Below are 14,220 nucleotides of genomic sequence, written 5' to 3' on the forward strand. Positions count from 1 at the left end.
TGTTGTGGGTGCCAGTCAAAAATTGGCTCCCAAGTGGGTGTAGCATAACACCAAATGGCTGTGATAGGGTGGCATGGCATAACAGAAAATTAGAGAGTACAGTAATTGCTGCTCCCCTGTCCCAACAACATCATGGTTATCAGTAGAAGTCGGCTTCAGTCCCTGATTGTGAACGGGCTTAACTTGTTCAATTTCTGCTTCTCATACAGCCCTTAAAGGCACAAGGACCCTGTTTTTCCACAGTGTCAACCTTAAACGAAGACCAAGGCTACATTCTTACCTGAGAGTAATTAACTAATTATTAATTTTTGGATCATCACCCTAATGTTAAGTATTCCTAAAATGCCACTCTGAAAAATGCCTGTCATATTAAAAACAACAATATCAAATAATAATAATAATAATAATAATAATAATAATTTTATTTGCTCCAGTCTAACAAACAATTCTCGGATTCTGAGTTTGCTGTCACAACTGGAAAAGATCAACACAGAATGTTTAGTGGAAGCAGACACTACCAGATATGTTACATCAAAAATTCTCCACCTGGCTCAGAGTCAAGGTAAATATTTGTACATTGAAATCAGCCTTTAAATTTATATGCACTTTACTCATGAAAATATTCTGTATATAATATACGTACGTCATCCCATATGTCATGGTACAGAGTTATGTTCTGATTGTAAATTGTAGTCAGTATGCTTGCATACATAGAACGAAACACTTTTTTCTTGATTAGAAGATGTAGTCACTTAGCTCAGGCTGGATGTAGACACATCAAAGAAGCGTTTCAGTTTAAAACGTTGTAAATTTAAACTGGGAAAACGAGTAGAGAAAAATGGGACTCCACATCGCCATCTGGTGGTACAATGTTATATCACATATATAACACTTGCTTTTTCTTTACCAGTCTTGCTGAGTTCTCAGTATTTAAAAAGTTCCCTTCTTATAATGAGGTTCATTCCTAATATTAGTCTTCTTTTACTTTAATTTCTGTTGATGCAGATAGGTAGGAATTATTACATTGTTAAAAGAAATAATTTCAAGCATCTAGTATTTTTGCAATGTAGATTGTTATTTATTAATTAAAGTAATCACCATTGGGGATTAAAAACATTTTTTACTATTGAACTTTATGCTTTTCAGCAGCTACTATCTGGTTGCCCACATTTGAAATTAATTTCCTGGTTTATCAAGTGCTCACATGTATTTAACTTTCAGAAAAAATCAGGAAGGAAATGACTGCAAAAGGTTCAACTGGAATAGAAGTTATTCTATCAACTTTAGAGGTACTATTTTTGTTTTAAAAACTAATTTATGGTAAAATAGTGTGTCGGTATGACTTAAGTTTCTTGCACAGTTTCAATTTCTAAAGTTTGCTTCTCAGTCAGAGTAGTCACTCTGTTCACTGGATTTTCATGTTTGGGATAAAGTAAGAAGTTTGTTACTTTCCTTTAAAGCAGATGTTAGAGATTTTAGCTATAGCAACTTCTTTTTAAATGAAGGATTCAAAACTTAACACAAAGTTAATGGTGTCCCAAAGTAATGGCATTTAAAAGAATTGATTGTTTTGGTTAATTGTCCAGTGCCACTGTTAAGATGTGATTTGAAAACCTAGCGTAGAGCATTGATGTCAGAGATAGAGCTGTCATTTTTTATATCTAAAACAGGCATAGGCAAACTTCGGCCCTCCAGATTCCCATCATCCATAGCTAACAGGACCAGTGGTAAAGGATGATGGGAATTGTAGTCCCAAACATCTGGAGGGCCAGAGTTTGCCTATGCCTGATCTAAAATATTACTGTATTTATATTCATGGTCCTGATTCTGGAATTTTAGTACTTTTTAAAGCTTTAAGTCAAGGCAAGGGAATGTGTGGCCCTCCAGATATTGTTAGACTTTAGCTGCCATAATGCCTGACCATTGACCACAGTGGTGGGACAGATGGGAGTTGTGAATCCCAACAACATTGTGAGGGCACCAGGATCCCCATCCCAGTGCTTTAAGAATACGTGTTTGCATATTTGTTGTTGTTTAGTCGTTAAGTCGTGTCCGACTCTTCGTGACCCCATGGACCAGAGCACGCCAGGCACTCCTGTCTTCTGCTGCCTCCCGCAGTTTGGTCAAACTCATGTTGGTAGCTGTGAGAACACTGTCCAACCACCTCGTCCTCTGTCGTCCCCTTCTCCTTGTGCCCTCAATCTTTCCCAACATCAGGGTCTTTTCCAGGGAGTCTTCTCTTCTCATGAGGTGGCCAAAGGTTTGGAGCCTCAGCTTCACGATCTGTCCTTCTAGTGAGCGCTCAGGGCTGATTTCCTTAAGAATGGATAGGTTTGATCTTCTTGCAGTCCATGGGACTCTCAAGAGTCTCCTCCAGCACCATAATTCAAAAGCATCAATTCTTTGGCGATCAGCCTTCTTTATGGTCCAGCTCTCACTTCCATACATCACTACTGAGAAAATCATAGCTTTAACTATACGTACCTTTCTCAGCAAGGTGATGTCTCTGCTTTTTAAGATGCTGTCTAGGTTTGTCATCGCTTTTCTCCCAAGAAGCAGGCGTCTTTTAATTTTGTGGCTGCTGTCACCATCTGCAGTGATCATGGAGCCCAAGAAAGTAAAATCTCTCACTGCCTCCATTTGTTCACCTTCTATTTGCAAGGAGGTGATGGGACCAGTGGCCATGATCTTAGTTTTTTTGACGTTGAGCTTCAGACCATATTTTGCGCTCTCTTTCACCCTCATTAAGAGGTTCTTTAATTCCTCCTCAAATTTCTGCCATCAGAAAGTGTTTGTAGATATGTATTATGACAGGTATAATATGAGAAGTATGAAATATTCTGTTCATTTCAGAATACCCGAGATCTTCAGACTACACTAAATATCTTGAACATCCTAAATGAACTGGTGGCAGCAGGTGTGTTTTTATATTAAATTGCAAATTTGTAACATCTGTCTAGGATTGTAGTGTCTTTTATCTAATAAATGTGAATTGTTATAGTCTTAGATAGTTTAGAAACACTTACATAGCTAAGGTTTTCTGCCATAAAGAGAATAAATACTTCATCTGGCCTTTTATATATGACCGGCCTTATACATGTGACCTTATACTTGTGACTATATTATTAAAAAGTAAGAGTTGTTAGAAGGGATGCAGGTGGTGCTGTGGGTTAAACCACAGAGCCTAGGACTTGCTGATCAGAAGGTCGGCAGTTCGAATCCCCGCGACAGGGTGAGCTCCCGTTGCTCGGTCCCAGCTCCTGCCAACCTAGCCGTTCGAAGCACGTCAAAGTGCAAATAGATAAATAGGTACCGCTCTGGTGGGAAGGTAAACGGCGTTTCCGTGTGCTGCTCTGGTTCTCCAGAAGCGGCTTGGTCATGCTGGCCACATGACCCGGAAGCTGTACGCCAGCTCTCTCGGCCAATAAAGCGAGATGAGTGGCACAACCCCAGAGTCGGTCACGACTGGACCTAATGGTCAGGGGTCCCTTTACCTTTAAGAGTTGGTAGTAAAATCTGAATACCTTAGCATTGCTGCTAATGGCTCATGTTCTATTTCTAGGCAGTAGCAGAAGAACAAGTGTTCTTGTTTCTAGAGGAGGGACACAGATTTTACTGCAATTGCTTGTGAATGTCAGCAAAGAATCCCCTCCAAATGAAGAATTAATGGTGCTCCTTCATTCTCTTCTTGCAAAAATTGGCCCAAAAGGTAAGTCAAACGTAACTAAAATCCTCTTGCATATGTTGTCTTTGTGGAGCTGCCGTCGTGTGGCTTTCCCAGGCTCAGAACCCCTGCAAAAAAAGAACTCATTCTGCTACTGGCACTGTTCAATAAAAGCCGTGACTGCTTCTTCTGCAAGTCTGTTCTACTAAGGATTAGCAGATAATGACATTCCCACAAGCCCCTTGTTTTTCACTTTGATTGTGTTCAGGATTGGACACACAGTGCAAACTGGGCCTAGTTCTCTCCCCACAAAACTGCACCCCACTATTGGAAGAACAATGGTAGATCTGAGTGGGGAGGCGCCAATATCTCGCTCTCCTTCCAGTGGCTATTGCAGGTGTGATACCGTTTATATGCAGCGAGATTGTGTAGTGGAAGTGGGGAAATGGATAGCGAGGTGGGAAAATAAACTGAAGGTACTCTAATTTAACCACATGGCTATGAAGGAGGCTTGCAAATTCATATGGGGAACAGTTTTGGGAAGCTAAAGCTAAACTGGGGGCCACTTGAGGCACCTGAATTAGTAAATTGGTTCTTGCATCATTTGCACAGATTGGCTGTAGGTTGTGCAGGTCTCTTTTCCCAAAAAGTCCATGGCCAGGAATTGAATCTTGGGCCTCTGCTTAGCTTGGGCTGTTCTACTGAGCAATAGCCCTATGTAGGGCCTTCTTGGTACCAAACTATGTTACTGAGATCAACCCATGCACGGGGCTGGAAGGGAAACAAATCAAGTGAATATTGTTCAGATACTAACATGAACTTCTCTTCCACCTTCTGTGGGTAATTCATTGTCCTGTCCCGTGTGATTTGTGGGTTCTGTCACTGCAGTCTCCTTGTTTTGGTTACCAGTTTGTTTCTCGGTTCAGTTCAGTCGTTCACATCAATGTTTAAAGCCCTGTATAACTTAGACACCCAAATATCTGAAAGATGAGCCCCTGATGGGGCTCCTGTAGTAGTTCCACCACCCCAAAAATTGCAGGGAATGGTGGCCGAGGAGAGATATATCTCTGTGGTAGACCCTAAATTGTGGACCCTCCCTCTCCACTGAGGTGTGTCTACCACCATCATTATTCAGCTTCTGCTATGTGCTGAAGATGCATGTCTTTACTAAGGTCATTGTGACCTACCCTGGATCTTATGGTGGTAAGGCCGGAAATTTTATAAATAAGAAAATAAGTACTGCCGTTTTTTAATCTAAAAAGCTGTGGCCAGCTAACCCCCCACCCCAAATTATAGTTTGCATGGGTTCTAATATTGCTGCTGTTCCTTTTGAATTTCCAGATAAAAAATTTGGAGTAAAAGCCAGAGTTAATGGTGCTTTAAATATAACTCTTAACCTAGTGAAACAGAACTTGCAGAATCAAAGGTTAATATTACCTTGTCTCCAAGTTTTACGAGTCTACTCAACTAATTGTAAGTACCGTGACATTCTTCTCTCAGTGTATCTCAGTTTTCAAAGATGTTTAATATGAAAGATCAAAGGACCTTCATCTCCCATTTACATTAGTGCTGAAAGCTTTTCTCTTTTCTTATAAAAATCTGTATGTTGGCTTTCTAACTCCTGAGCATGGAATGTTGCTGAGTAGGTATGTAGATCTAGCAGTTTTAGTGGGTAGAGGGAAAAAGATTTTGCCAGCCGTAAAGTTCAGCATTAGAGTTTATACATATAAGTAGCATTTAGATATCCTGGAACTTCACTAGACATGCACATACAGAATTTCAAGTTGAGTGCTTAGTTTTGGGATTTTTATGCTAAGTTACTGAAATATAAATAGGTAATATGGTGTTTTGGTTGTATTTGCATTGGTTATATTTGCCTTGCTTCAAGTGTAAGCATTTATATCTATAACTTTGCACTTTGGTGTAACTTTTTTTTTTATAAAATTTCAGCTGTAAATGCTGTATCCTTGGGCAGGAATGGACTCGTGGAATTGATATTTAAGATAATTGGTCCTTTTAGCAAAAAGAACACCAGTCTTATGAAGTGAGTAGAAAATCTGAATATATATATTTAATATTGTGGACCGTATTTATTTTAATACTGCATTGCTGTTTTGTGCTGCTGTTTTGTTAACTTTGACATTTGTTCATTTACAACTTGAATGTAAATTGCACCTGATTTAATTGTGATACTTTTTGTAACCCACCCTGGGGTCATTTGGTGAAGAGTGGATTGTAAGTACAAACAGTGGATAAATAAAACCAAGCAGTTGTTGTGGTGGGGAGGAGAATGTGATTTGTATGGGTCAATTGAAGTAATTATGCTAAACGAGTCTTGGAAAACAATTGAATCGATTCATCTGTTTTCAAGTATTTGTCCTTGAGACTTAATATACTGAAATAGCCTATCTACTGCTTTCATAGGCCACAATCCAGAGAACCATGTGACTTGTTCTGTGTGCCTTACAGGGGTTTGGGTTTTCTCCCCCCGCAAGCTCCTTCTAGCAAGAACCAGCACCTGATACATTCACAGAACTAAGGAAGAATGAATTGATGATAACATAAATGCACCAGACAATCTATTTTTAACATCTGAATTCTTAATTACGTACCCAAAAGACATGCAGCCTGATCATTTGCACATGTATTTGGAATTAAGGCCCACTGAGTTCCATGAGATGACCTAAGTTCTTTCAAAACGGGTAGCGAACTTTTAGCCCACGGGTGGGATATGACTTGGGCCCTCCCCATCCTGTCTGTGGCCTCCACTCCTCTGCCCTGTCATCCCATGGACTCACAGCTGTCCATGGAGGCGCAGGTCAATTCTGTCTACCAACGCCACCTGGTACGCAGGCTGAGACCCTACCTGCCCGCGGACTGTCTCGCCAGAGTGGTGCATGCTCTAGTTATCTCCCGCTTGGACTACTGCAATGCGCTCTACGTGGGGCTACCTTTGAAGGTGACCCGGAAACTACAACTAATCCAGAATGCGGCAGCTAGACTGGTGACTGGGGGCGGCCACTGAGACCATATAACACCGGTCTTGAAAGACCTACATTGGCTCCCAGTACGTTTCCAAGCACAATTCAAAGTGCTGGTGTTGACCTTTAAAGCCCTAAACGGCCTCGGCCCAGTATACCTGAAGGAGCGTCTCCACCCCCATCGTTCTGCCCGGACGCTGAGGTCCAGCACCGAGGGCCTTCTGGCGGTTCCCTCATTGCGAGAAGCAAAGCTACAGGGAACCAGGCAGAGGGCCTTCTCGGTAGTGGCGCCCGCCCTGTGGAACGCCCTCCCACCAGATGTCAAAGCGTTAAATAACTACCTGAAATTCAGAAGACATCTTAAGGCAGCCCTGTTCAGGGAAGTTTTTAATCTGTGATATTTTAGTGTATTTTTGATTTATACGGAAGCCGCCCAGAGTGGCTGGGGAAACCCAGCCAGATGGGCGGGGTACAAATAATAAATTATTATTATTATTATTATAACTGAGCTTTAAAAAACTTCCGCTGTGCTGAATTTTTGTGTTGGAGGGGGGCAAGGAGGGGAGGCGTGGCAACTGGGAAAACATGGTGAGTATAAATGGGCTTTGTGCCCGGTTCTTGTGCATATTAGCCATTCAACTCACACTACCCCCAAGATACTTGCTGTTGCAGGTAGACCAAACTTATGGAATATAAAACAAATTAAAACTCATTTTCAACACTTTATCATGTTTAGGATTGCAGTCACATGCAGAGTTAGGATGCTTATCCATGATCAGGAATGTTACCTAAATCTAATAGTTTGTCTGTTTTTTGTTTATATCTATATTCACAGAGTTGCTTTAGACACCCTTGCTGCATTGCTAAAATCAAGTAAGTGTGTACCTTAATATTTCAGAAGATACGGAATGTGAGCAGATTAAAATAAGTTTTGCTGGCAATCACCCTGTGTTTACACAGGTAAAACTGAAAATAAACATTTTAAGGATTGCAGCTTAGTAGCCAGTATTGTGTATTGAAAGACTCAGCAATTCTGTGATTATTATATCAGTGAGCTGTTCTGATGAGAGAATAGAACAAAATATTTAGAAAATGCATACATCTGTTAGGCACACTTTGGATTAATCTCTGTTTTGCAGTACTCATCATGCTATTTGGAATTGCTTCCAATATCTATTTTTATTGATTGAGGGTTATTAAAAATTACAGTTTGTTTCCTAAACTTTCTCCAGTTTGTTCAGAAATGTATACATTCACCCTGGCCTTCCATTTTAATTTTCCAACACTGAGAGTTAAGTTGGGATGAAAGAATGTTAAATGGACCCAGCGAGTTTAATAACCTAAATGGGAATTTGATTCAAGTGTCCCCAGTCTAAGTCTAATACTCTGATAGCTACCCCACACTGATGTAATAACTGTTCATGGCTACAGCTTGGTATGGGCGGATAAGTCTATTTATTGTATGTGCCAATTTTGCATATGTTCATATGTCCATTCCATCCTGTTTTCACAGCAATCACAGCAATTAGCAATGATTTTTTTAAAAACATGTTATGGGGAGGAAATATTTAAGTGCATATTTTATTACAATATAATCTCAGTGTATGCATTTCTAAATGTATTTTATCCTAAAAGACTTTTTTTAAAAAAAAATTTTTTACATATTTTGGTACATTTTGGCATGTTGTAACTGCTTATAGTTTCTTGAGATCTCTTGAATTTTCCCCCCTCCAAGAAACAAATGCAAGGAAAGCCGTAGACAGAGGCTATGTCCAAATGCTCTTGACAATTTACGTAGACTGGCATCGCCATGATAGTCGGCATAGACACATGTTGATCCGCAAGGGCATCTTGCAGTCTATAAAGAGCATTACGAACATCAAGTTGGGAAGAAAAGCATTCATTGATGTCAATGGGATGAAAATTCTGTACAACACTTCACAAGTAAGTGTTTAAAAAGCTTATATTGTTGTGAATGCACAGTGAAGTGTATTTATATGTACCATTAAGATGATAATGCAAAGTTGCCTGTGTGCATGTCCCAGTGCATGGGTAAAATCTTAAAAGTTGCATTATTGCTATTATTCATCAACTGAAAAATCATCATACATCACAGGGAATGCATTCAATCTCATCTACTACTTTTGACATTATAAATTTAAATTAATCTGTACTTGACAGTTCATTACCCAATCACCTCATCTCTTAACAATTGATATCCCTGTTCTGTATTAATCTGTTTAGTCCTCTATGGATCTTTATTATCACTATCAAGGAATCATGCTCAAAAAAAGGGTGGTGGTGGATTTTAAGAAAGGGAAGAAGTACGCATAGAGAAGGTACACTAAAAAAAAATCTTTAAAAGCTATTTTTAAAGAATTGTATCTTAGAAAGGGTTAGTGTGGAACTTCAGATAGTTTTTGAGGGAGACTCAGATGGAGATTTAAACCAATTGGAGACAAAAAACTGATTTCAATGTATCGTACCTTGGAAGTCGAACAGAATGTATCGTACCTTGGAAGTCGAACGGAATCCGTTCTGGAAGTCCATTTGACTTCCAAAACGTTCGGAAACCAAAGCGTGGCTTCTGATTGGCTGTCCCATTGGACGTTCGGCTTCCAAAAGAATGTTTGAAAACCGGAACACTCACTTCCAGGTTTTGATCTTTTGGGAGCTGATTTGTTCAGGAGCCAAGGCATTTGAGATCCAAGGTACGACTGTACTTAAAAGCAGTATGATAGCATCAATGTCTGCAGTGTTCTTGGTGCTAAGGCTGAACTAGGCCACCTCTATCTACTGCAAATGCAGCAGCAAAATGGAACGCAAAAATCTGCTGAATGTTATGCCAGTTCTTCCCTCAATCTTCTTGGGAGCAGATTCTACACCTGTGCTGCTATTGATTTGTTCCAAACTGAATTATGACGTTCTAGTTTTTACAGTTATGCAAGGCCATTTGTCTTGAAATTGGATTGTATACATTATTGGGTACTTGACCTACTTGAAGTTGGTTAACGTACGTAATCAGGAATTTGGTCATAGACTTTTTGCAGAAGCATTTGAACCAAGACTGAACATATGTCCTTTGCAACATTTTGCAATATGTTGGTAAACTGCAGTCATTCTTGAATATCCCACTTGGGATGTTATGCTCTAGTGGAAAAACTTCCTTGCTGTTTGAACTTTGATTTTAATTCCATTAACAGTTCTGCTTCGGTGATTCCAGCATCTCTACCTTGTATCAGGAGGACATGAGATTTACCTTGTTCTTTCCCAACTTCCTTGGGCTATGGCGCCTTTGAACTTGAGCAATAGTTCATGAATGTTGTTCATTTCACTAGAGTTATGCTACAATTTTTACTGATAACTCCAAGCCCCACGGTTATGTGGCAGTTAGCAGTTTCCAGTTAGCAGTTATGTGTCACTGAAATTTGGGTTGGTAGTTCCTATTCTTTGGAGCTCTGTCCCTGTATGTGTTGCACAGGCACCAAATTTATATATTTTTCCAACACTTACTGAAAACTTTCTTTTTTTCTCAGGCCTTGATTAGACTGCATTTTATCTCCATTCTAAGTTTACTCTATTATATACTGAAGTTTGTGATTTGTATCTGTAACTGTCTTTTATTCTGTATATTGTCTATGTGAACTGCTTAGATCAGGCATGGCTAAACTTGGCCCTCCAGATGTTTTGGGATTACAACTCCCATCATCCCTAGCTAACAGGACCAGTGGTCAGGGATGATGGGAATTGTAGTCCCAAAACATCTGGAGGGCCAAGTTTGGCCATGCCTGGCTTAGATCATTTGAAGGTGTGTGTATATTAATAATGACAATACGTAATCAAGGTAAATATTCCATCATAAAATGAAGTTCCTTCAAGAGTTCTTATTCCTAGCAGTTTACCACAGTAGAATGATAGTGCACAAACAATGAAATTATTTGACATGCAGTGCTTTGTTTTATAATGCTTGTTTATTTGTACTAGGAATGCCTTGCAGTAAGGACGCTTGATCCACTGGTCAACACATCCAGTCTAATCATGAGAAAATGTTATCCTAAAAACCGTCTTCCACTGCCAACCATTAAAAGTGCTTTCCATTTCCAACTACCTGTCATCCCTGTTAATGGTCCAGTGTATCAGCTGTATAGTTTGCCTCCTGAAGGTATGCTTAATTTTGAAACATCATGGTCTTGTGTATATCTGCTTTCCTATGAGGATTAGGAAAAAACATAGACACAGAAGCTTATAATTATCTGGTTGTTCTAGCAGCCTACTTTTGAAGTCTTAATACTGTACAGTTAAATGCAGAATGTTGTTGGTTTTTTTAAAGAAAAGATTATATATTTAGGTTATTGAAATTTATGCCTCATAAATAGGAGACCAAAATGTGACACCTCAGTTTTCATTTTGATTAAGTAAAATAATAAAGTGATCTATTACACAAAGATAAATTCTGCAAAAAATTTCATTGCCTTTTGAAGTCTTTAGAATATATAATAAGCCTGACAGATCCAAAAGAATGAGTTTGAAAATGTGTGCTGTATATCCTAAATTCATTTTATTAATCCAGCATTCAAAACATTAAAATTATAATTTGCTTGTGTATCTCAGGAGTGAAAGTACTTTCACACTTCATCCACTTAAAGTTTGAAGTTGACAATGGATGGGTGCATTGGGGAGTATGGTCTAGTGTACAGCCATGTGTACGGTCTTCTTGAAGTGTATCTAAAATAAAAAGTTGGGCTTCCATTCATGAATTGAAGACATATGCTTTCAGAGACAAAGAAGGCCAACAATAAAAGAATGCAGGCTTGCATAATTCAGGCATAACAATTACTACTTGTCTGCCTCTTCCTCCAATTTAGCCATACTACTTCTTTACCCAGTTCCATGCTGTTGGTTCTGTTCTCACTGCTTTTTGCCCTTCACCTATGGGGAGTTGCCTGTCTGAACACAAGACCAACAGCAGAGGGAGAGATACTTGTGGGTATAGTTTTTATAGAACTATATTTTCACCCACAGCTATAATAGTTGCTTGCTGCACAACTTTCCTGTGTCAACACTTAAGCTACTGACTCTGAATCTAGAAGGTCAATTACTAATGGTAGCATTGTGGAGACTGTGTATGTGGTCGGATCCTTTGCCAGTGGCCATTACGGTGATGCTGGAGATGTTAGGCATTTGAAACTTTTTGCAAATGACCACCCCCACAAGCTAAATTTGAAGGTTCTCCCCCCCCCCAATACATTTTGTAAATTCTGTTAGTATTCTATAGTTTGTTTTTTAAAAAAACCCTCCAGATATTACTCTGAGGGTACAAGGCACAAAATGAAAAGGGTTTGGCTGAAGGGTAATTTTAAACTCCTTATGGTTTTCAAATTCATGATTTTTGCAAAATAAATAAGGGGGTAGTGGAACCCTTGTAGAGGAGAGGGAGGAGGGAAGTGCTTAATATTTAATCCATCAAGCCATTTTCAGTGCCCCCCAGGCAGATTTATAGATCTCCCCACTCATTTCAAAACCAGAAGTAAGCAGTGGGGTAGGAAAAACAGCTGAGGGTATGAGTGGAATGCAAGTGTAGAAATGGTGGGCATGGAATGGGTTAAGCACCTCTCCTGCCCACTGGCTATTTTTCTCACAAATACAACTTTTCCTGCATATGCATATGCATTGCATGCATTCATGCACACATACATAATTTTCTTTGTATGCCACCTTTCCCTAGTTAAAACTCTGTTCAAGGTGGCTTATAACATGAGAAACATTTACATAGTTACAAATATAACAAATGCAGTCCTAAACAATAAATAAAACACATCAAAACGTACACAACCAAATTGAACAATTTTCACTAAACATAAAGATACCCAAAAAATAAATAAGTAACAACAACAACCACCGCCCGCAACACACTCCCCGAAGCATTACCCAGCCCAAGAGTCTGGTTAGCAGACTCAGCTTTTGTAGCTGGAGTCAGTCAGGGCCCCTCCCTCCCAGGCCAGGTGGGAAAAGGCCTGCAAGGCAGGGAGCAGGTCTTCCAGGACTCACAACCAATGCAGGTTTTGGAGCATGCTTTTGTCAAGATTAATGTAATTCCACGCTTAAAAGGCCTTGCTCTAAAACTGCCGAATTTGTTCATATTTAAATAATCCTGTATAGGAACAGTTACATAAGCCACCATTCTATTCTGTACTCCCCTGGGCTTCTACTTAAGGTGCCTTATTCAAGGATGCTGGAGTGCCTCAGAAGGGCAAAAACTACCAGATTTCTTTCTACTCTCTGGAGGATACAGAGAACAACTTTCGATAGCTTGCATAGCCTTAGCTGTTCTGTTCTACCTTACATTGTTCATGTCCTCTTATGTTTAATGGATTTGTTTCTGTAACATTGAGAATCTGTGTAATTACATATTCAGCATGTGGTCTCATTTAACTTCATAAGTAGTATTAGGTTTCAGTTGGAGAGTGAAAAGTTTCACATGCATCATTTCTTTTCTGGGATGTACATGTTGTAGAAAACGTACATCTGCCCTACTTATAGAGCATTTTATATCACAGTGGATGACGTAGTAGATGAAAGTGATGACAATGATGACGCCGAAACAGAGTCCGAGATTGAAAATGATAATGAAGATGATATAGATTTTAAGGTTAGTGGAACTGAGGGCATACTACTCAGATATTGCGCAATTATTTTCATTAGCTTTCATTAGCTTTTCATTAGAAAAATTGCTTGTGCGTGCATCGTGTTTTCCAAATCATAAATTTGCTTGTGAATTAATTGTAAAAACAGTCGGGGAAGGGACAGGTGTTGCATTGTCTTGTTTCAAGCAAAGCATTTTGAAAATGCGTGTTGAGCCATTTGTCTGAACTCTCAATGTGTGGATGGGGGTTAGTGATATATACATGGAAGCCACAACCCAACATCATTGTGCATATTAGCCCCCCGTCTCCAACCATCCCCATGCTGTGTGACAAAGGAAGCTTCTCTTCTCTTCATTTGATCATTATCTGTGTATATTTTTCCTCACAATACATCACAACACTTCCAACAAATCAGGGCATTAACCAGTATGTTAGCATCTTGTTGTAAAATCATTTCAATGGGTTGAACAGAGGAAGATTCCTTCTTTGGGGATCCATTCCAGTATCAGCTCGTCAGTCAGTAAGAGCTTTTGTGTATTTTCTCTTGAGGTGCCAAAAGAACCTTATTTGCAGTATGAAGATAATACTAGACATTCTCAGTTACCTTAAAGAAATTGTATCGTGTATCCCACAAATCTTTTAATAATGCAAGTTCACTTCCTCCCCAACAGAATGATGACATAGAGACTGATATCAACAAACTGAAACCAAAGCAGGAATTGGGGCGATCAGTGGAAGATCTGAAAATGTATGAACAGTTCTTCCCAGAACTTATAGAGGACTTTCAGGTACAGACATTGATATCTTTAAATAATAATAATAATAAAAGCATAGTTTAGGAGTCTTGCTAAGATGCGTTTTATTTGGCTGCTACGTCTATTGAAATACAAATGAGCATTCAAAGCTTGCAGAGTTGGTATTCAAACAACTG

The 14,220-nt window shown here is 39.4% G+C and overlaps 1 protein-coding gene across 4 annotated transcripts in view; it reads left to right on the plus strand.

Moving 5' to 3' along the window:
* The window catches only part of AGTPBP1 (ATP/GTP binding carboxypeptidase 1), a 60,094-nt gene that overhangs the window by 24,693 nt on the left and 21,181 nt on the right, over positions 1–14,220 (plus strand). For all 4 annotated transcript variants that reach the window (XM_080972301.1, XM_080972302.1, XM_080972299.1 and 1 more), the window contains 11 exons: positions 435–562; positions 1,222–1,289; positions 2,854–2,917; positions 3,563–3,709; positions 5,006–5,137; positions 5,615–5,708; positions 7,481–7,518; positions 8,381–8,589; positions 10,630–10,807; positions 13,203–13,294; positions 13,961–14,077. In XM_080972301.1, coding sequence (XP_080828427.1) covers positions 435–562; positions 1,222–1,289; positions 2,854–2,917; positions 3,563–3,709; positions 5,006–5,137; positions 5,615–5,708; positions 7,481–7,518; positions 8,381–8,589; positions 10,630–10,807; positions 13,203–13,294; positions 13,961–14,077 — 1,267 coding nt within the window. The remainder of the gene's footprint in view (positions 1–434; positions 563–1,221; positions 1,290–2,853; positions 2,918–3,562; positions 3,710–5,005; positions 5,138–5,614; positions 5,709–7,480; positions 7,519–8,380; positions 8,590–10,629; positions 10,808–13,202; positions 13,295–13,960; positions 14,078–14,220) is intronic.

Source organism: Podarcis pityusensis (assembly GCF_964106645.2).
Source record: "Podarcis pityusensis genome assembly, chromosome: 11".
Lineage (NCBI taxonomy): Eukaryota > Metazoa > Chordata > Lepidosauria > Squamata > Lacertidae > Podarcis > Podarcis pityusensis.